Source organism: Sphaerodactylus townsendi, linkage group LG15 (assembly GCF_021028975.2).
Source record: "Sphaerodactylus townsendi isolate TG3544 linkage group LG15, MPM_Stown_v2.3, whole genome shotgun sequence".
In the NCBI taxonomy this organism is placed as follows: domain Eukaryota; kingdom Metazoa; phylum Chordata; class Lepidosauria; order Squamata; family Sphaerodactylidae; genus Sphaerodactylus; species Sphaerodactylus townsendi.
The window spans coordinates 25,842,547-25,864,971 of NC_059439.1; the positions used below are offsets into that span (position 1 = coordinate 25,842,547).

Consider the following 22,425-nt stretch of genomic DNA (forward strand, 5'->3'; position numbering starts at 1 on the left):
GCCGTGGGATGGGAATAAAATGTCATCTTCAACGGTAGGATTTTCTGCAAGGGTACTTTAAAGTAGATAATCGATTGGTCTTGGGGTATGAGCAGGAAAAAGGGCAAACTCGGACCAGCCAGCTGCAGAATTTAAACTGAGGAAAGATGATCCAACTCTGAACTGGATTCCATTTTTATAAATAACCCCAGAATTTGGGGAGACCGGAGGCGACACTAAGCCCCCTACCCTTTTATGTGACTCTCTCTTTTCCCCCCCCCCCTTCTTTGCAGTGATTCTCAGTTATAGGGGGAGGAAGGGTTAAAAAGAATTCTCAACGGACAGTTATCTTTCCCACCCTTCTATGGATTAACACTTGAGACATTTGGGACCTCCTAAAAAAAATAAGAACTCTTTTTTTTTTTAATCAGCTTCAAATAAAGAACTTTCTATAAACTGTTCCCTCTGTGTGGTTTCTGTGTGCGGGGGACGGAACAGGACCAAGCGCTCGACTCTTGTGGCACTGGGTAACCAAGCTTATGAAAGAAAATTGGGCAAGGAGGTAGGAAAAAGGATTGCGTATGGTTATAAACTTCTGAATGGTTCTTCGATTAAGCATGCCAGTGGGCCTGGAAAATAACCTGGAGACTTAATGGGATGGTATTTACTTTCCTTGCTACAGGAAGCTTCAGCGTCTCGTTTTCACATATTTGAACCTCTGTTACAGGGGACAGGACATTTTTTCTCCAGGCAGGTTGGCAGCCCTAAACTTGACCAGAGAAACCATGCCTAAAGCTTAGACCTGCCCCAGATCTTTCGCTCTGAGGTCTGGGACAACAGTAGAACCTCCCTGTCATTTCCGGTTTGTGAGTTGAAGTTCTGATATTGTTATAGAATCACAGGTCCCTTCCGCACACGCAGAATAATGCATTTTCAAACCACTTTCACAACTGTTTGCAAGTGGATTTTGCCATTCCGCACAGCTTCAAAGAGCACTGAAAGCAGTTTGAAAGTGCATTATTCTGCATGTGCGGAATGAGCCATAGAGTTGGAAGAGACCACATGGGCCATCAAGTCCAACCCTCTGCCATGCAGGAACACACAAAGTACTCCCAACATATGTTCATCCAGCCTCTGTTCAAAAACCTCCAAAGAAGGAGACTCCACCACTCTCCCAAAGCAGTGGATTCCACTGTTGAATAACCCTTACTGTCAGGAAGTTTAGATGGAATCTTTTTAGATGGAATCTTTTTTCCTGCACCTTGAACCCATTACTCCCGGTCCTAGTTTCTGGAGCAGCAGAAAACAAGCTTTCTCCTTCACCAAGATGAGATCCCTTCAGATATTCAAGCATAGCTATCATGTCCCCCCTTGTCCTTTGGTTCTCCAGATTAAACATCCTCTGCTCCCTAATTCTCTCTTCATAGGGCATGGATTCCAGACCTTTTACCATTTTGGTTGCCCTCCTCTGGACCCGCTCCAGCTTGTCAATATCCTTAAATTGCGGAATCCGAAAGGACAGACAAAACGGTGCTCTTAGTTTTTTAGCTTGTCAAAATAGACCTATAGTCGCCTCATCCACTAGGGGGAGCCCAAAGCTCAAAAGAACCTACAAGGAGGGCACTTTGCCACATACTTTAAATATTTACCAGGTTAGGAAGTTATTGGGTCTTTTTTAGAAAAACGTTCATTCCTTGCCCTTTTTTGGGAAGGAGAGTAGGGCAGCTTTCCAAACAGCCGCAATAATACAGTCAGACATCTACAGAAACAAGGCAGGCCACACATCAAACCAAACACACAGTGTTGCAAATGAAATCCCTCGCTCACAGTGGGTTAAAACAACACGCACATGAACATATTTCCTGGAAATTTAAGCTGGCAAAACCTCTTGGGTACAATGGGTGAGACATCTCTGGCTTTTACCCTTGCGGATTTTATTTTATGGCAAGATGAGAGTTCTTACCCCAGATTCTCAGGCACGGCTGGCTTAAAACAGTTTTCAGACAGCGGGCAGGCAGCAACCTCTGCTTCCCCCTTTTTGCCATGCTGGCCTTCTATGACATGCTTCGATGCCAAAAGTTGTCAACTCCACATTGGGACATTTCTTGGGGCAGAGCCTGCGGGGGGCGGGGTTTGAGGAGCTCAGCTGCCTCACTCCTGCAGTTGCATAAAGCTGAGATTGCGTTCCAGTTAATTGGGAAGCAAAGTTCAGTTATCCTGGGGATGTTATCACACATTTAAACGATAAGGATTCAGTTGCCTTTGACATATTTCTGCAAACATCCAAAACAATATGGCCAGTGAGGGTCCAAGAAGCCTGCTGCTATCCAGAGACAAGAGGAAGAAACAAGATCAGTAGAATCGAGCCTCCCTCCTTGGATCCAAGGCTGTTTAAAACAGTTGCTTTTAAAGCAAGAATATACATCCCTAAGTATCTGAACGTGAGTACGAGCTATTATTTGATTTTACTGAATGCTGTTGTCTTAGTACGATTACAGTCCTAAATCAAACTTAGGTCTGATTAAACCTGTCTAGTCCCTTGAGAATTTAGAAAAACATACAGGATTGTATTGTCGAAGGCTTTCACGGCCGGAATCTCTGTGTGGTTTCCGGGCTGTATGGCCGTGTTCTAGCAGCATTCTCTCCTGACGTTTCGCCTGCATCTGTGGCTGGCATCCTCTGAAGATGCCAGCCACAGATGCAGGCGAAACATCAGGAGAGAATGCTGCTAGAACACGGCCATACAGCCCGGAAACCACACAGCACCCATATACAGGATTCCTAAGGTTCAACTTTCTACAAGGATTCTTAAGAACTAACAACTTGCCACCAAAAACACTTAGCCCATAAATGCATTCTTTTTGTAGATTCAGTGGGTTATTTTAAAAACAAAAACAAAAAACGTAGACCTAACAACTTGGAAAATTTCTGTATTATGATGGGTGTTTTAATATTTCACCTGCACTGATGCTGTGTGAATGTGTGTGAGAGTAAAAATTGAGTGTAATGTATTCAAAAACAAATGAAAGGAGTCTTTACATTCATACATCTTCCCTTCCTCTTTTCAGTTTCCCGTCCGTTCACTCTTTGTTCACATTTGTGCAATAGACCCCAGCAAATAAGCTTGCATGCTAGGCTGATGGCACAAGTTAGAAAGGAAGGGGTGGAGAAATGATGATTATTACAGACTATGATTTTTTGCAGAATTATATTTTGTCCCGTTCTAGGAACTCTGACCAAACAGTATGGAATTGAGTGTCGGCACTGTTATCTGTTAAAATGACATACTCCTTAAAACTGTCCTCTTAAGCTTCTGGAGTTGTTGCATTAACTTACAGGCAGAACACAATTTTTGAAAACCCCAACATCCTGAGTCTGCCATTCACTTTGAGCAATGTTCCATGAGCTTCCTCAAGCCAGCGAATTCCCCAATGCAGATTTAAGGGAAGTCTGCACAACCAACGCTTCATTTATAAAACCAAACCCTGCATGAATGAAATTACTGACAACAGAACCGAAGAAGGTCAAATGTCTTTTTGAAGATAGCTTGTAACATGACCTCTTTCCTGCAACTTTCCCCCCAATTGCTGCCTTGCGTGTTCTGTCTCAAACCACAAAATTGCTTTTTGCTATGACAACAAAGGTTACGTCTTCTGTTACTGTTTTGGAAGTTTGATATAAAGCAGTATAAAAGTCCTTCTGATTGGTAGCTTGACTGACATGGACCTCTGAACACGACAGATGTATGGAGGAGAAGTCGATTTATGGTTACTGATCTTGATCCTCTTTGATCTGAGATTGCAAATGCCTTAGCAGACCAGGTGCTCAGAGCAGCAGCAGCAGAAGGCCATTGCTTTCACATCCTGCATGTGATCTCCCAAAGGCACCTGGTGGGCCACTGCGAGTAGCAGAGAGCTGGACTAGATGGACTCTGGTCTGATCCAGCTAGCTTGTTCTTATGTTCTTATGTTCTAAACATCTAAATAACAAGATGGCATTTGAGCAAGGTTTTTAATCTCAAGAGCCACTGTTTTATTGTCTACAGCTGTCCAGTAGTAGATAAATAAAACAAAGGTTGCAAACTCAGTCAAGCTTTGCAGTTTTGGCTGAAAGACAGATTGGGGGGGGGGGTGGTCATCAAGTTGGAAGGGCACCATTTCAGCCCAGCCATTTTTGCAGATTGCACGCCGTATGCTGTGAAACGTTTGCACACTGTGGTCCCACCCAGAACGTTATCTTTTGGTCAAGGGTGCTGGTGACGCCATTCTGCGAGATGCTGTCATGGCAGGTCATTTTCATCACTGAAATGTCCCACTTTTCAGAAATGGATCAGTAGCCCTCTGAACACCAACAGAAGTAGTATAAAATGAAAATAAAAACCCACATGTTAAAACAGCAAGCTAATAGAAACAGCATGAAACACAACGATGGCCAGAGTGACTGAGTATTGAAGAAGCCAGACCAGTTAGAACTGGACATGAGCGATAGCTTTGGGGAACTGGTTTGGTGGGATCGCATGTTGTTTCTATAGTATACTGCTGTGTTTCTCGGCAGGAAACTAAATTACTGGGATGCAAGCACCTAGATTCTAATTTCTTTCTAATCTATTTGGGCAATTTTTTAAAGTGGCCCTGAATACCAAGGGACAGTGCCGTCTCCTATTTTCATTTTCACCACGTGAAGAAGAAAAAGAGTTTGGATTTATATCCCACCTTTCTCTCCTGCAAGGAGACTCAAGGTGGCTTACAAGCTCCTTTCCCTTCCCCTCCCCACAACAGACACCTTGTGAGGTAGGTGGGGCTGAGAAAGTTCTGAAGAACTGTGACTAGCCCAAGGTCACCCAGCAGGAACGTAGGGGTGCGGAAACACATCTGGTTCACCAGATAAGCCTCTGCCACTCAGATGGAGGAGTGAGGAATCAAACCCGGTTCTCCAGATTAGAATCCACCTGCTCTTAACCACTACATGAACCGGAAGATGCCAAAGCCAGGAAACTAGGACCAGTTTCCGTTCCTTGTTGAGAACGGTGAGTGGAGAGGCTGCCACTGGAAACCAAGAAGTGTTTGGTCTGGGGGGAAGGCTGGGACCTTTGGGTTCAGTCTTGAGATATGGGGCAGGACGACAACATCTGCAAGATTATGCAAGCAAGTGGGGCAAGGGCTGCCAACTGGGCTGGCAAATTCCTGGAGATGTGGTGGTGGAGCTTGAACAAAGCAGGGTTTGGGGGAAGGGAGGGACCTAAGCAGGGTATAACGCCATAGTACACCCTCCAAAGTAGAGGCGTAGCATCAATGGGGCTGGGTGGGGCGCAACGCCCCGGGTGCGCAGTGTTGCCAGGGCGTTGCAGGGGCATTCTGGGGCGGACAGCGCTGTGCCAGGGTGTGCACGTCCTAGGCGGAGTTCCCCTCGCTCTGTCCCTGCTCCAAAGTAGCCATTTTCCCCAGGAGGATTGATATCTGTAGTCTGGTGATCAGTTGTAATTTCTAGAGATCAGTTGTGATTCCTGGAGATCCCAGGCCCTGATAATCCTATGTGGGGCTCAGTAATTTCATGGTAAAGGCAGGGGACAACTAACGTACCTTTGTTACCCAGTCTTTGTTTCGCTTCTTAAAAATTACAAGCTTGGGGAGATCAGCCCACATCCCCCTCTCGTCTCCCTTTGAAGTCACTCAGTGCTCTTTGTTTGACCCATGTTTGCCGTTGGTGGGAAGCCAAGGACCAAACATGTGATTCACAAGGATGTCAACCTCCAACAATAGCAAATAAGCAAGAGGGGCTTCTTAGCATTGCCAAGTGCGTTTTCTTCATCCTGCTGGACCAAGAAAGCTGTGCACAGTGCTCCTCGGGGAACAGGGGCTGGGATCTCAAGGCAGGCTCTTGAGCCTTGGCACCTTCCAGCGAACTGCAGAGGCCGATACATCAACAAACAATCCACCGAGAAACATAAGCAGAGCCCTGCTGGATCAGACTCAACCAGCCCGGCGTTCTTTTTCCCACGGTGGTCAGCCACTTGCTTCTCATTAGCCTGCAAGCAGGACATAATGGTGAAGGTCCAGAAACTGATGGGCAGAGGTATACTGCCTTTGAATATGGAGGCTCCATACAGTCCTCACTGAGAATAGTCATTGACAGACCCATACTCCATAAATGCACCCAGTTCACTTTCACTGTGTGATCTCTGAGCTGCCAATTTTACGCATTCGACACCAGAAACGGTTTAGCAACAGGTATTTTCTGTGTCCAGATCTTCCCAGTTCCAACAAGTGCTCTAACCGCAGTATCTCCTGGATTTCACTGCCAGGTCAAACATACATTCAAAAAACAAATCAAGTGATACAATACAATCTCCCCCCACCCCCCACCCCCAGTGCACATACAATATTTAGGGCATTCGGGTTACCCCCTGCCAGGGGCGTATTTGCCAGAGGGACATGGGCAGAGGTGGGATCCAGCAGGTTCTCACAAGTTCCCGAGAGTAGGTTACTAATTATTTGTGTGTGCCGAGAGCAGGTTACTAATTGGTGATTTTTGCCACGTGATTTTTGCCTTAGTTACGCCCCTCCTCTCAGCAGTAGCACGCAGAACTTGAAGCAGTCTAGCAGGAGGTGCACCGGGGTGCGTGGCAGCCTGCGCCTGCGTGCATTCGTTTCCCGCCCAAGGACCGGCGCACCGGCTGCGTCCTTGCCACAGTCCTGCCCAGGAATGCCCCCCCCCGGAATGCCCAGCCACGCCCTCGTTGTGCCCTGCCCAGCCCCATTGGCGCTACGCCACTGTTTGAATCCCACCACCATGGGAACCTGTTACTAAAATTTTTGGATCCCACCACTGGACATGGGGGGTCAATTGACCCCAGGCACCACCTGTTAGATCACATTGGGAGTGCAAAATCACCCCACACCCCTCCCACAGAGAGGCGCCCCCATCCGGCACTCCCCCCTCCGCCGGCTGGGACTGCAGGGGGCTCTTGTGGAGGAGTTGCCCCGGGCGCCATTTTCCCGTGGTACGCCTCTGCCCCTTGCCTTGGCTAGCAAGCCTTTCCTCTCCTGGAATGACAACTCACTTCCAGATAGAGATGCCAGCCTCGAAACGGGATCTGGGGAGTGCCTGGAATCACAGTTCATCGCCTGGAGAAAACAGATGCTTTGGAAGGTGGGCGGCGTCCCACTGGACCTCGCTGAGGTCCCTGCCCTGCCTAGACTCCATTCCCAAATCCCCAGGAGTTTCCCTACCTAGATATGGCAACTCTATCCCTCATCCTCCCCAGGTGGCCAGGGGAGACTTGGCAGCGTTCCCTAGTGAGCTTGCCATTTTGGGAACATTGCACAGATTGAAAGCCTCCCCCCTGCCCACCCACCACCCCGTCTCCCCCTGCCATGATTGTAGTCTGAATCAGGGGCCAGCATTTTTTGGGGGGGAGCTCAGTAAAGGATTAGATCCCAGTCTCGTTATAGTTCCCAAATGTTTACTTTCCAGGGCTAAGCAGGGACCTGCCTTTGTTAACATAATACAAGAAAGGACAAAGTTCAGAGTATCTCTCAGGTCAGCCGAGTTCTTCACCACAGGTGTATGTCTTAAAGACGGTAATGGCACCTGTAGTAGAAGCTGAAATTCCTTGGCACATGATAACCCATTGTGAAATCAGTCGGTTGACCTGAACGGAAGGCCATGGCAAACTTCCTGACCTTCTTGAGTCAGATCCTTCAGCCAAGTGTCTATCCTCTCTCTTCCTTCCCATAATCAGATACACCCATCTGTTTCACAATCACACACACCCATCCTGTTTCAGAGGCGCGGTGCAAATCAGAAAAGGTTTCAGAAAGCCGGAGCAAGAAAAACGGAGGGAAGGAACACCGACTGCCGGAGGAATAAAATCAGTAAGTGGTACTAAGGTGGTAAACTCTGGGTGGGAAAATTGCTGCAGATTTTGGGAGCTGGGTTTGGGGTGGGCTGGGTTTAGGTTGGAGAGGGGGCTCGAGCAGCTATTCTGCCACTCTCCAAAGCCGCCATTTTATTCAGGGGAACTCATCTCTGTCATCTGGAAATCAGCTGTAATTCTAGGAGATCTCCAGGCCTGGCCTGGAGGTTGGCAAGCCTAGGCAGCACCAGGGAGTGAAGGAGAGTCGCTGTTTATTTAGAAAAGGGGAGGGCAGAAAACTGTCATTATTCATATTATCTCTTTTGTAGGTCTTCTCAGTGATGGATCACAAATTGGGGCAGGAGGCTTTGCCCCCTAACTTTTTGCGGGCAGCACCTGTGGAGGTTGAGGGAGTCCCATTTCACAGGGAAACGGCAGAGAACTGGAGTCGCTTGTGGACCTTTGAAGCCCGGCCAGATGACCTGCTCATCTCCACTTATCCAAAAGCAGGTAGATGAAACTGGATGCAAAAACAGAGGTCTTGGCAAAGCAAAAGCTGGTGGGGTGTGGAGCTGAGGAGATTGACCAGCACTGGTTGAAGTACCGAATCTTCATGTCTCTTCGCCTCACATTCACCAGGGACCACCTGGATCGAGGAAATTGTGGACATGGTCCAACATGGAGGGGACTCACAGAAGTGTGCTCGGGCCCCAACCCATGAGCGGATACCCTTCATAGATTTGTTTCTTCCCAAACCCCTGGTTTCAGGTGAGTAGGGAGTGCTGTTTCAGGGGACAGGTGGTGGGTAAAGGTTTCTCGGTGTGATGCTGTGTTTTGCCTCCTGGTGTGTTTCAGGTCTGGAAGATGCCGAGGTGATGCCTTCTCCACGCACCATCAAAACTCACCTCCCGGTTCAGCTCTTGCCTCCTTCATTCTGGGAACAGAATTGCAAGGTCAGGACAACTTGAGTGAGGGTGCTGGTGACGGGGCAGGATTGAATACAGAGAATCTTTGGGACTTCTTCTCATTGCCTGGGCTGCAGACAATCTGCAGTACCTGCAATCCTGAAATAGCAAGAGTATAAGACAGTGGTGGCGAACGTATGGCACGGGTGCCAGAGGTGGCACTCAGAGCCCTCTCTGTGGGCACATGCAAATAGAGTTGCCCCCCCCCCCTCACACACATCTAGGCTGGCCTGAGCCACTGGGCTTGATTATTAGGGTTAAACCTAAGACCTAGTTTTGGGGAAGCAGTGTAGGTAACCCTTTTAAGCGCTGTTAAACCCCACTGATTTTCATACGAAGAACTAAAGTGCAATCCTTTACCTGGGAGTAAGCTCGGTTGCTGGCAATGGGGCTTGCTTCTGAGTAAACCCTCCTACGGTCGTGATTCACCCATTGGAAGAGTTGCACGGTTGCTTCAAAGCAAAGCCACCAACTACCACCAAGCTTACTCCTGAGTAACACACGCCTCGGAGCCAACCGTTTTTTCTGAACTAAAACCTCAGTATTGCTGTGTCGGCACTTTGCGATAAATAAGTGGGTTTTCGGCTGCAATTTGGGCACTTGGTCTCGAAAAGGTTCGCCACCACTGGTATAAGAGTATATTATAAGAGTATAACACTGTGAATTATTTATTGTTTTATGGCACCTGTTTGGTCTCTAGCAGTCGGCAGTAATTCTTTTAGGGAAATGAGTCGATCTCAGGCTGCCGAGGAGCAGGGGCGTATCACTCAGGGGGGACATCTGGGGTCAAATGTCCCTGGGCTGCAGCCATTTAGTCATATGGGAGGCAGAAAATCATCTCCCGCACCCCTCCTCCTTTGAGATGACCTGGTGCAAAAAACGTTATTTGGTTGTGGTGTGGGAGGACGGCCGCCCATGGGGGGTGGGAGTGGCAGAAAACTCAGATTTTGCACCGGGCTACATTTTCCTTAAATAAGTCTCTGTCGAGGAGTATATTACCGTACTAAGATCCTTTCCTACAGGTGTGAAATGGCCACCCCTTTTTAGTTCGTGGGACACCTGTTTTTATAGGATTAATCTGTATTGGAATGGAAATAGATAGATTAATATAATGTAACCAGTGATGTGTACCATTGACTGTACCATTGATGTACCATTGACTGGTATGTCAACTACTATAAAACCAAGCACCTGAGACGGAACCAGCAGTCTGCCTGGTTAATTGACCTACTATTTTGCTTCAGCTAAATCTTTTTATTTGACACCTCTCACCAATAAAGTTTCTTATTAAACTCAGAGCCTTTGGGGACCTGATTCTGATCCACTTCCCACATGTGGTATCCGTTCTAATAAAAGCGGAGAATACCTCTGAGCATATGTGGAGTGCAGGGCTTAATTTGGCCCTGGTCTCAGCCTTGGAGTCAGAGGTGGGATCCAGCAGGTTTTCACCGGTTCCCGAGAGTGGGTTACTAATTATTTGTGTGTGCTGAGAGGGGGTTACTAATTGGGTCTGCTTTTCCATTAGAAATTCCATTAGGTCCAAAAATCATAAAGTCCTGTTGTTTCCTATGTGGCTGGTTAGCGAAGGTAGAAAACAGGATAATTCTCCCTGTTGGGCTGTTATAAAAACATGTTTTAGAAATATGGTAAAGTCCCTTGTTTAAGGAAAGTATCCTTCTTTTGATTTCTAGAAACAAAATTAAGTATTTGAAAGTATTAAGTATTTGACAGGCAGTCAACTAGAGGAGAAGTAGTTGTTTCTGTTGGCAGTAGACAATAGGACTTGCTATAGTGAGTTTAAATTATGGACAGAAAGATACCAGCTGGAAATTAGGAACTTTTTTTTTACAGTAAGAGTTTTTTACAGTAACAGAGAAATTATTAATGCCCCCCCTGAATGCCCAGCCATGCCCCCGTCGTGCCCCGCCCAGCCCCATTGGCGCTACGCCACTGTTTGAATCCCACCACATTGGGAACCTGTTACTAAAATTTTTGGATTCCACCACTGCTTGGAGTTATGTTCTAGTAAATGTGAAATAATTTGTCTAGGACTTCTGCACATGACCAGAGTAACATAACCCTGGACAGGATTCCCAAACAGGCTAACACCATTGAAGAGGACTTAGAGGGAGGTGAATCTTACAGACTGGAGCAAGGAAAGGTGAGGAAACAGGCGCTAAGACTTTGCTATTGTATTTCCACAGGTCATTTATGTGGCTAGGAATGCGAAGGACAATGCCGTATCCTATTTTCACTTCCATCGCATGAACCAGGGATTGCCAGACCCAGGAACCTGGGATCAGTTTCTAGAAGCTTTCCTTGCTGGGAAGGGTGAGAGGAAAGGCTGGAGCTGGAAAACGGGAAATCCTTGCTGGGGTTGCCATAAGTGGATTGCCACTGTATGGCACTTACATACATATAATCGCAGGAATTTGGTGCTGCTGCTTAGCAGAATATGAAAGGACATGGGAAATGGGATCTATTTGCATAGCCGTTCACCATTTTCTTTCCAATCCTCCAAAAAGTCATGGACTTCAACTGGGCCTCCTGTCATCTAATGGGACTCGCCAGACTTACATCTGGGCCTCCTGTCATCTAATGGGAATCGCCATCCCTTCCTCTTGGGAAAGGATTTTGAAAATGGGGTTGTCGGACACCACTTATATTTATCATACTTATTATACTTAGTCTTTTATTGTTTCTATCGCTGTTTTTAAAGGTTTTAGCTATTTTATGACTGTATTATGACTGTATGCTGTGCACTGCCCGGAACCCTCCGGGGATAGGGCGGTATAAAAGTCTAATGAATGAATGAATGAATGAATGAATGAATGAATGAAGCGGGCAAATGTGAATCCGGCGACTCACTCACTTTTGCTTCTGCAGTTCAGTGGGGCTCCTGGTTTGACCACGTCCGTGGCTGGTGGGAAGCCAAAAAACGGCACCCAATCCTGTACCTCTTTTATGAAGATATGAAGGAGGTGAGAAACTCCCTTTCGCTGTCAACACGCACATGCACACACCCCTTTCTTTGAGGTGATAATTTTATCTACAGAGGAATTCTGCAGCTAAAAATGCTCTGAGGAGTTACTTTAGCTGCACTGAGATCTAACATGGAGCAAGAAACAAACTTTTAATGGCAGCCTCACCTTGAAGGGAAAGGAGTTTGTAAGTCACCTTGAGTCTTTTTACAGGAGAGAAAGGTGGGATATAAATCCAAACTCCTCCTCCTCCTCCTCCTCCTCCTCCTCCTCCTCCTCTTCTTCTTCTTCTTCTTCTTCTTCTTCTTCTTCTTCTTCTTCTTCTTCTTCTTCTTCTTCTTCTTCTTCTTCTTCTTCTTCTTCTTCTTCTTCTTCTTCTTCTTCTTCTTCTTTCAGCAGTCTTGTCTCTCCCTAGGACCCACCCCGGGAAATCCAGAAAGTAGCCCAGTTCCTCGGTCTAGAGCTCACTGCGCCGGTTCTAAAACGGATCACTCAGCACACGGCATTTGACAACATGAAGAACAACCCGATGGCTAATTACAGCTCTATACCTTCTGTCATTATGGACCACACTGTGTCGCCTTTCATGAGAAAAGGTGGGTGCTGCAGGCTGGCGTCCGGTCTCAGACCTGCCCAGGTTCCCTAAGCTGCCCCAGGAAACTCCCAGCCTCTGGCACACAGCTTTTTTGATCAGGAGGGCAAGGGATCAATCAGATGCCACCCCAAAAGAAAGTGAGGCGTGACTTCAGTCATGTGTGTTGAAAGAGTTTGCAGGACTAGCAAACTGAGGCTATGCACTGTGGAGGCACTTGACGAAGACCCTGTATGAGAGAGGGTGGCTTTGCAGATTTGGAAAGCTGAGTTCTATTGATCCCTGGACCTGCTGTAAAGTACCAGCCAAAAGAGACTGCTCACCGCTCAGATGTTGTGAAGAGTAACAGATTAGGGTTTGTTCTTGGGCACGTTATGTTCATTAGAACGCAATGTCCCTGGCTTGTAGGCTGTATAAAATTGCTCTGTAATTCAGGGACAATGAGCGAGAGAAATTCCTTGGGTCGGTACTTTGCATCTTCAGAGAAACAATTTACATTCCAGAGAACTTGCAGTAGTGGTTTGCACTGGTCTGCTTGACGCCTACTACTGTGTATTTTGGGAGGGTGAAGTGGTTTCCCACAGGTTTTAGCATTTCTGCTTTCCGTGTTTGGTTTGTGCCTATTTATTCTCAGCAACAATTAAGATGGGCCAGTGTAAATGGCAGGAAGTCATTGCAAACAGAGAACAAATGTATTTTAAGATTATTTTTTTAATGCTGTGAGAAAAAAGTATGGTTTTCTTATTTGTGAGAACAGCACCAGTATGTCAAAGCGCTGATATAGAAGAGGTTTTCCCTTGGCTTGGTATTCTTTGTTAGAGTTTAATAGAAATGGTAATATTGGGTCCTTTCCGACAAGGCATTTAAGTTTCTGTTGCAATTTACAAGCACATTGTAAGCTGAAGTTCCAGATTTAAGACAGTATCTTAAATCACCTGGACCTGATTTCCAAAAACTAAGTTCCTTAAAACAAGCTCAAGTTCCTTAAAACTAAGTTCCTTAAAACAAAACAAACATTTGTTACCTGTTTTATAAACACCAAGACATACTAAAGTTTTCAATTATTAATAAACTAACTGTAAAAAAAACGTGATGGATTCATTTGCAATGTAGTTTAATGCAGTTCCAGATATAATCTTGCATGTTGCATCTGCTGAGCCTGATTTTGAAAAACTGAGTGCCTCAAAACAAGTTTCAGGGTGGCATTGAACAGTTATTATGTTTCTTATAAATGTCAAGACTTACTGAAGATTTCAAGTGGCAATAAATTAAAATGCAAAAAATAATAATTCATATGCAGTGTAGATTTTATGTTAACCAAGTATTAACTTGAGCTCATTTTATGTTTTGAGCTTTGAGTGTAAATATATATGCACTGTTTGTTCATTGTATTATTCTGTTGCTTTTGATCCCATTATTGGGCCACTGATTTGTAGTAGCAACGTATTTGTTTGTTTGTTTCTTTATTTAGTTCGATTTGTACACCGCTCTTTCCACAAGGGCTCAGAACGGCTTACAGCAGTAAACAACATATGAAATCTGATTAAATAAACCATTAAGCAATTAAAACAGATCAAAAAGCTATGGCTCATTCCGCACATGCAGAATAATGCACTTTCAAACTGCTTTCAGTGCTCTTTGAAGCTGTGCGGAATGGCAAAATCCACTTGCAAACAGTTGTGAAAGTGGTTTGAAAACGCATTATTTTGCGTGTATGGAAGGGGCCTCAAATAATTAAAATCCAATCTAGTCTAATTAAATATACATTTAAATAAAAATTGAGTAAAAGCTGAATTTCAGAACAGAGTTAAAATAAGACTGGCAACAGATGCCATTTAAAGCGGATAGGTAGCTAGGATTTGGGCAGGCAACAAATGCAATTGAGAACAGAATTGCGATTTCAATTTCAGTTTCCAGTTTTCAGCCTCAACGAAAACTATAAATCTGAAATAACAGCAACTGTATTAATTACAAACATTTTGCTATTATGGGGGTTTTAGGGAAATAGGTGGCCAAGGGGTACATGAGTGAGAAAAGGTTGACAACCACTGGTCTGGGGTGTTTATTGAGCAAGGCAGGCAAGGCGGAAAAGCCACAGAGAAACCCAGTAGCGAGGCCCATGAGACCTCCATGGAAAACTGCTTCACATGAACTGCTTCACATGAACTAATTCCAACACGGATCTTGCTAGTCTTCAGAACCTAAAGCGCTATCTCCAACATTGTACACAACAGAAGCAGCAATATCTAGTGGAACTTAAATGGAACCAACTTCTACATGTGTCCGCAACAAATAATTCCAAGCAGTTCTGGTATCTAATTAAAGGACCATGTAATTTGGCCCTGACATCAACCTCATCAATTTCTCCATTTAATTGGCATAGCTATTTTTCTAACCTTTTTTATGCTGACGAGTTGGCAATCCCTTGCCCAGTGGTAGACTCTCTTGAATTGCCTGACTGGCCCCCTGTCTCAGTACAGGAAATTGCTGATTTGATAAGTGATCTAAAGAATGGGAAAGCAGCTGGTCCAGATTCAATTATCCCAGAGATTTTGAAATCAGATCTGGAGCGGTGGACCCCTCTCCTGGCGGCAGTGTTTACCATCATCAATAATACAGGCATTATCCCAAACAGCTGGCGATTAGCCATATTAGTACCAATTTACAAAAAGGGAGATCCTACTGATCCTTCCAATTACCGGCCAATTAGCCTACTATTGGTAATTGGAAAGCTCTATTCAAAATTATTATTGATTAGATTGCAAACTTGGCTGGATCAAACTAAAATCATTGGACCTGAGCAAGCAGGATTTTGTAGAAAACTGAGGTTGCATCCTACCACTCTCCCATAATCCTTTGTAAAACTTGGGAATTTGCAGGGCACAGGTACAAGGAAGTGGCAGAGAAATTGATGTAGAATGAAGTTCACAGAACGTCAAAAGTTTCAGACCAACCAAGAGACCAAGAAGGATGGTGAGCAGATTGATCAGTTTTATTTGGTTTGGTTTTTCTCTCATCTGCAGGCACGGTAGGAGACTGGAAAGCGCATTTCACAGTGGCTCAGAGCGAACGGCTAGATGAAATCTGTGCCCAGAAACTGGGGGGCAGCGGCCTCACCTTCCGCACGGAGCTGTAAACCCACCTTTGTAGACCTTGGTGAAACTTACACCCAAATGTACCTGGACTGTTTATGTCGCCTGTGCTAAATAAAATAAGTCTCAAGGCCAATTGTGTACTGGTTTTTTTTAAAAAAAATGTGATTTCTCATGGCTGTGCGTTTTCTTTCTTGTTTGTAAATGAATTTCGATTACTGATGAAATCAAGTTCTGATAGTCACTTTCATTGTTAAATCCTATACAAATGTTGCATTACTACCATTTTTGGAATTCAGTGTACTGGATATAAACATTTTAAATAAATAACTCATTATGGGACAGAATCCCAATCAATATTTTCAGAGACTTTTTCTTTTAATACCAAAAATCTCTTTGGAAAAAGATTTACAGATTACAGGATGTACAGTGGCCAGCCCGTGACAGGAAGTCACGTGACCCCAGAGTAATGTGATAGGAAGAGGAGGAGCCAGAGTTATGATATTATCATTGTTAAGGGGTAGACTATGGGTACTCTACAGTGGTGGGATCCAAAAGTTTTAATAACAGGTTCCGATGGTGGTGGGATTCAAACAGTGGCGCCGCCGCACACACACACCTCCAGTCCCTATTGGGCAGGGAGGTTGCTTTAGTAACCCCTTCTCGGCACTCAGAAAAAATTAGTAACCACTTCTAGAGAAGTGTTTAATTAATGTACCTCTTTAATGTACCCTTCTAGAGAAGTGGTGAGAACTGGTGGGATCCCACCTCTGGTACTCTACCAAAGGAGTTCAGGAAACTCAAACGAAGCACCAAGAAGAAGAAGAAGAAGAAGAGTTTGGATTTATATCCCCCTTTCTCTCCTGTAGGAGACTCAAAGGGGCTTACAATCTCCTTGCCCTTCCCCCCTCACAACAAACACCCCTGTGAGGTAGGTGAGGCTGAGAGACCTCCAAAGAACTGTGACTAGCCCAAGATCACTCAGCGGGCATGTGTTAGAGTGCACAGGCTAGTCTGAATTCCCCAAATAAGCCTCCGCAACTCAGGCGGCAGAGCTGGGACTCAAACCCGGTTCCTCCAGATTAGATACTATACTAGAGTTCAGAAGGAAGCCTCTCCACCACAGACTAACTTCCATTTCCCATCCTGCCATTCTTCTCTGATTCAATTTATATTAATGGAGAATGATTTCGATAATGTCTTACCAAAAGCATGCCTTATGTCATTTTGATGTATTATGCACGAGTGACAATCATGTCTATGATATGAATGGAAGGGGTGGGCTCAGTTTTCCTTTCCATTGCCTTGCCCAAGCTGAAACAACCCTGGTGAACCCCCATTTGTTCGATTGAGAACACACCAGAGATATCCATAGCAAGATTTGCTCAAAACCTTTCTTTGCCCTAGTAAGCCCTTTTCATTTGGGGGGAATAGCACGGATATGAAGACCTAATACCCACACTCCCAAGTCCTCCTTTGCCATTATCTCAATCGGAATCGGAATCCCGGGTCCTGCTTTTTAAAAGGAGATAAAAACCTTGAGAGCTAAGTCAAGGAACCCCTCAAGATTTAGCAACGGTTTGGCCCTAAGGCCACCCTGGAAGACTGTGGTGAAAATGGGAATGGATCCCAGGCCATTTAAACATGCTGTACTTAACCTGCTGCTGTTTGCTTCCCAGTGGGTTTTTCCTGTGGGTTTTTGTTTACACATGGATTTTCCCCTTGCAAAGTTTCCCTAGCTGAGCCGGTCCGCCATTTTGACCTCCCTCCTCATTGTTTCTGTGCAACCTCTATTTAGGGGAGTGGCCTGCTGCTGCTTTGGGGGGGGGGCTATTTTTGGTCTAGCAGTTTGCTGGACAATGTTATTTTCTTTTTTAAAAAATTTTTTATTGTATCATTTGAATTTTACAGTTTATAGTAATTTTCTTCTTCATACATTTTCAAACAATACTTCCCCCCCCTTTTCTCCCTCCCCCATTGCTTCTTCTTCATAGTTTTGTCACACAAACAGCAGTAAGTTCGTTCTCTGTAGCCTCTTCTCCCATATTTCTTCGTTGACTCGAGCTTCTTTCATCCAGTCCACGTATATTATCCGTACCTTCAAAATTTCATTCTGTTTATCTTGCCACGTCTTATTTTTGGTTCGTATACCGAAAATATCAAGTGTCACTTGTTCCCAGATATATTCTAACCATCTCTGAAGTGTCCATTTTTTCTTTTCTTTCCAGCCCAAGGCTATTGTTGCATGGGCTGCTGGACAAGGTTATTTTCTTGTCAATTTCACTGGTGATAAACCTGTGTGAAAGTTTTAAGAAGAAAGCTCTTCTGATCCTTCTGGAATAGTGGCTCGGTGAGAGGAAGGTACTGCTGTGGTGTGGGCGGAGTGAAGCGGGGGAAGAGCGAGAAAACCAGAAGAAAGCCAAACTCATGCTGATCTCCTTTGCTTTCACCGTGAAGGGAGATGAAAAGTCGCACTTTCAATGCTTCCAGAAACCATGGAGATTCTCTGATCTGAAGGCAGAGTGATTGCCGAAGAGGGGAAAATGTGTACATAACCAAGAATCAAATCTGAAGGGAACAAACGCTCAATCTGAAGGAGATCGCAAGAAAATAAATGGCTCCATTTCATCTCCTAAATGTTTGTTTTCCAGAATTAAACAGGGAACTCCCTTTGTTAACATAGTACAAGAGGAGACAAAGTACAGACTGCCTAGCAGGTCACCCGAGTTCTTCGCTGCAAAAGTATACATCTTAAAGAAGTTGACGGCACCTGAGGTAGAAGCTGAAGTTCACAGAATACCATTATATGCCTACTGGCTTCCTCCAATATAAAAACTATCAAGTTACTAGAAGGCACGGCCCTGGCATAATGCCTGGCCCTATCGTGCCAGGGACTTTAACCACATGTTCACCCTGTCTGTTCCCTGCCATAATCAGTTGCCTGTCATAATCAGACCCTGTGCAAACCTGAAAAAGTTTCAGGAAGCCAGAGCGAGAAAGACTAAAGGAAGGAACTCTGACTGCTGGAGAAGAGAGCATTCCTAAAATCTGTAAGTGGGCAGGATGCTAGGGTTACAGACTTTGAGTGGGGAAATTCCTGAAGATTTTTACACCCCACCTTTCTCTCCTGTAAGGAGACTCAAGGTGGCTGACAAGCTCCTTTCCCTTCCTCTCCCCACAACAGGCACCTTGTGAGGTAGGTGGGGCTGAGAGAGTCCTGAGAGAACTGTGACTAGCCCAAGGTCACCCAGCAGGAATGTAGGAGTGCGGAAACACATCTGGTTCACCAGATAAGCCTCCGGCACTCAGGTGGAGGAGTGGGGGAATCAAACCCGGTTCTCCAGATTAGAATCCACCTGCTGTTAACCACTACTCCACGCTGGCTCTCTTTGGGGGTGGAGCCTGAGGGAGCAGGGTATTGGTTGGAGAGGGAGCTCAACAAGGTATACTGCCCGAGAGTTCCCTCTCCAAAGCAATGGGGGACTCATCTTTGTCCTCTGGAAATCCGTTGTAATTCCAGATCTCAAGTCCCACCTCGAGACTGGCAAACGTGGGTAGCACCAGGCAGGGGAGGAGAGTCTCTTTTCATTGATAAGAGGGGACAGCAGGATGCTCTTGAAAGGAAAATTGCATGTCAGCTCTACGCATGCCCGAAACACTCAGCTGTGATTGGCTGAACGACGACTCCTGGCACCAGAGATTCCGCACTTTACTGGAATGAAGCTGCGTTCGAGCATGGTTCCCCAAAAAAGTAGTAGTTCCCAACTGGAGTCGGAAATTTGCCTGTTACACGGGGCGAAGCTGGAATTAAACCACGTCGACCCCAGTGGTTGTGCGGAGCACTTAGGTTGAAAGCAGCTTGAACTTAGGTCGACAACGCAAGTGCGGAATCGACCAGAGTGTACTTTCTGCTCTACTCTGCTTGGTGTTTCGACCATCAAAGAGGGGCTGGTCATTATCAGCTATTTCCCCCAAACACTCCCATTATTCATGTTATCTCTTTTGTCTGCCTTCCAGGAGATGGATCAGAAATCAGGGCAGGAGGTTTGGGACCCCGACTGGATCGAGCGTTCAAAACTAGTGGAGGTTGAGGGAGTCACTTTGGTCAGTGGCACGGCAGAGAACTGGAGTCGCTTGTGGGCCTTTGCAGCCCGGCCAGACGATCTTCTGATCTGCACTTATCCCAAAGCAGGTAGGCGAGAACAGAAGTCCTGGCCAAGCAAAAGGTGGTGGGCTGTGGAGCTGAGGAGACTGTTTGAATGGCTGAATCTTCATGTCTCTTCCTCTCGCATCCACCAGGGACCACTTGGATCCAGGAAATTGTGGACATGGTCCAACACGGAGGAGACCCACAGAAGTGTGCTCGGGCCCCAATGCAAAAGCGAATGCCCTTCATAGATTTGTTCCTTCCAAAACCCATGACTTCAGGTGAGTAGGGAGTGCTGTTTCGGGGCACCAGCGTCAGTAGGATGTGGATAAAGGTTTCTCAGTTTGAGGCTGCATTTGGCCTCCTGGTGTGTTTCAGGTCTGGAAGATGCCGAGGGGATGCCTTCTCCACGCACAATGAAAACTCACCTCCCGGCTCAGCTCTTGCCTCCTTCGTTCTGGGAACAGAATTGCAAGGTCAGTAGGGTGAGGGTGCTGGGGTGGGGCAGGATTGAATATGACGAATCTCTGGGACTTCTGATTTTCTGGGCTCAAGGGAGGAACACCCGCAGTCCTGAAAAAAGCTGCGAATGCCTCTGAGCATCTGTAGAGCGCAGCCTTGGAAGAGCGCTGTGGTAAATACGGAATTATCTGGGACTTGTCTGCAGACTACCAGAGTAACATAATCGTGGACAGGACTGTAGTGTAACACCTTTATTCTTAGTAAGGACATGGAGGGAGATGAATCTTGCAGACCTGGAAGTAGGGGTGGGTAGCGTGGTGGCCAAGTTTGCAGATGATACCAAATTATGTAGGGTGGTGAGAACCACAAAGGATTGCGAAGAGCTCCAAGCGGACCTTGATAAATTAGGTGAGTGGGCTCAGAAATGGCAAATGCAGTTTGATGTAGCAAAATGTAAAGTGATGCACATAGGGGCAAAAAATCCAAACTTCACATACACGCTACAGGGGTCAGTGCTATCAGTCACAGACCAGGAAAGGGATTTAGGCGTCTTAGTTGATAGTTCCATGGGAATGTCAACTCAATGCATGGCAGCTGTAAAAAAGGCAAACTCTATGCTGGGGATCATTAGGAAAGGAATTGATATTAAAACTGCACAGATTGTCATGCCCTTATATAAAGCAGTGGTGCGACCTCCCTTGGAGTACTGTGTCCAGTTCTGGTCGCCGCATCTCAAAAAGGATATTGAGGAGATAGAAAAAGTGCAGAGAAGGGCAACAAGGATGATTGAGGGACTGGAGCACCTTCCCTATGAGGAGAGGCTCCAGCGTTTGGGACTCTTTAGTTTGGAGACGAGGCGGCTGAGGGGGGATATGATTGAAGTCTACAAAATTATGCATGGGGTAGAAAAGGTTGACAGAGAGAAATTCTTCTCTCTTTCTCACAATACTAGAACCAGGGGGCATTCATTGAAAATGCTGGGGGGAAGAATTAGGACTAATAAAAGGAAACACTTCTTCACGCAACGTGTGATTGGTGTTTGGAATATGCTGCCACAGGAGGTGGTGATGGCCACTAACCTGGATAGCTTTAAAAGGGGCTTGGACAGATTTATGGAGGAGAAGTCGATTTATGGCTACCAATCTTGATCCTCCTTGATCTGAGATTGCAAATGCCTTAACAGACCAGGTGATCGGGAGCAACAGCCGCAGAAGGCCATTGCGTTCACATCCTACATGTGAGCTCCCAAAGGCACCTGGTGGGCCACTGCGAGTAGCAGAGAGCTGGACTAGATGGACTTTGGTCTGATCCAGCTGGCTTGTTCTTATGTTCTTATGACTCTAGAACATTGATGGCGAACCTTTTCGAGACTGAGTGCCCAAACGGCAACCCGAAACCCATTTATTTATCGCAAAGTGCCAACATGGCAATTTAACCTGAATACTGAGGTTTTAGTATAGAAAAAACGGTTGGCTCCAAGGCGCACGTTACTCAGGAGTAAGCTTGGTGGTAGTCAGTGGCTTTGCTTTGAAGCAACTGTGCAACGCTTCGAATGGGTGAATCACGACCCTAGGAGCGTTAACTCAGAAGCAAACCCCATTGCCAGCAACCGAGCTTACTTCCAGGTAAAGGATCACACTTTTGAGAAAATCAGTGGGGTTTAACAGCGCTCAACAGGGTTACCTACACTGCTTCCCCAACACTAGGTCATAGGTTTAATACTAATAATCTCCCTGAAATAGTTACACTATTATCACATGACGAACTCTGTGCATGCGTGCCCACAGAGAGGGCTCTGAGTGCCACCTCTGGCACCCGTGCCATAGGTTCGCCACCACTGCTCTAGAAGAGTGGCATGTGGTGAGACTCTCTTGTTTCATACTGTATTTCCGCAGATCATTTATGTGGCTAGGAATGCCAAGGACAGTGCGGTGTCTTATTTTCACTTCCATCGCATGAACCAGGGGATGCCAGAGCCAGGAAACTGGGACCAGTTTCTAGAAGCTTTCCTTGTTGGGAAGGGTGAGTAAAAAGGCGGGAACTGGAAAAGAGGAGATTCTTGGTCTGAGGGGAGCATCCCCCCAAGTTCAGCCTCTAGCTATATTATTGCTATGGGCGATTCCGCACACGAGTAAAATAGGTTTGACCCAGTTCCCTGAGAAGGGTACTAACCTAGGTTGAAGCCATTGTTGTTCCCCACTGCAACCAGCTTTATCCCAGCTCTGAGGGCGGAATCATCCTGTGCCTCTTTGCCGCTCCGTTCCGATTGGCTACTGTTCTATGGCCATGTTCCGTCTATCCCCACACACGTTATAAAAAAAAACTGCCACAGGAATGGAGGGACGAAGGTGG

The 22,425-nt window shown here is 45.9% G+C and overlaps 3 protein-coding genes across 8 annotated transcripts in view; all 3 read left to right on the forward strand.

Moving 5' to 3' along the window:
• Positions 1–438, forward strand: part of LOC125444874 (zinc finger and SCAN domain-containing protein 2-like) — a 23,048-nt gene extending 22,610 nt beyond the window's left edge. For all 3 annotated transcript variants that reach the window (XM_048517612.1, XM_048517613.1, XM_048517614.1), the window contains one exon: positions 1–438. This exon is cut by the window's left edge. The gene's annotated coding sequence lies outside the window, so the exon portion shown is untranslated.
• The window catches only part of LOC125444887 (sulfotransferase 1C2-like), a 343,341-nt gene that overhangs the window by 319,534 nt on the left and 1,382 nt on the right, over positions 1–22,425 (forward strand). Inside the window, exons 1-6 of one of the 4 annotated variants that reach the window (XM_048517637.1) lie at positions 8,690–8,787; positions 10,849–10,960; positions 19,482–19,656; positions 19,764–19,892; positions 19,990–20,087; positions 21,969–22,095. In XM_048517637.1, the coding sequence (XP_048373594.1) occupies positions 19,485–19,656; positions 19,764–19,892; positions 19,990–20,087; positions 21,969–22,095 (526 nt within the window). In that variant the 5' untranslated portion in view covers positions 8,690–8,787; positions 10,849–10,960; positions 19,482–19,484. Of the gene's footprint in view, positions 1–2,312; positions 2,421–8,689; positions 8,788–10,848; positions 10,961–18,389; positions 18,515–19,481; positions 19,657–19,763; positions 19,893–19,989; positions 20,088–21,968; positions 22,096–22,425 lie in introns of those variants that run through there. The other 3 variants (XM_048517639.1, XM_048517636.1, XM_048517638.1) reach the window with 3 other exon arrangements.
• LOC125444888 (sulfotransferase 1C1-like) lies at positions 2,286–15,823 on the forward strand. Its single transcript, XM_048517641.1, has 9 exons — positions 2,286–2,420; positions 7,721–7,853; positions 8,164–8,344; positions 8,474–8,602; positions 8,690–8,787; positions 11,004–11,130; positions 11,686–11,780; positions 12,196–12,376; positions 15,396–15,823. The coding sequence occupies exons 3-9, from the start codon at positions 8,176–8,178 to the stop codon at positions 15,506–15,508; spliced, it is 912 nt and encodes a 303-aa protein (XP_048373598.1). The 5' UTR covers positions 2,286–2,420; positions 7,721–7,853; positions 8,164–8,175; the 3' UTR covers positions 15,509–15,823.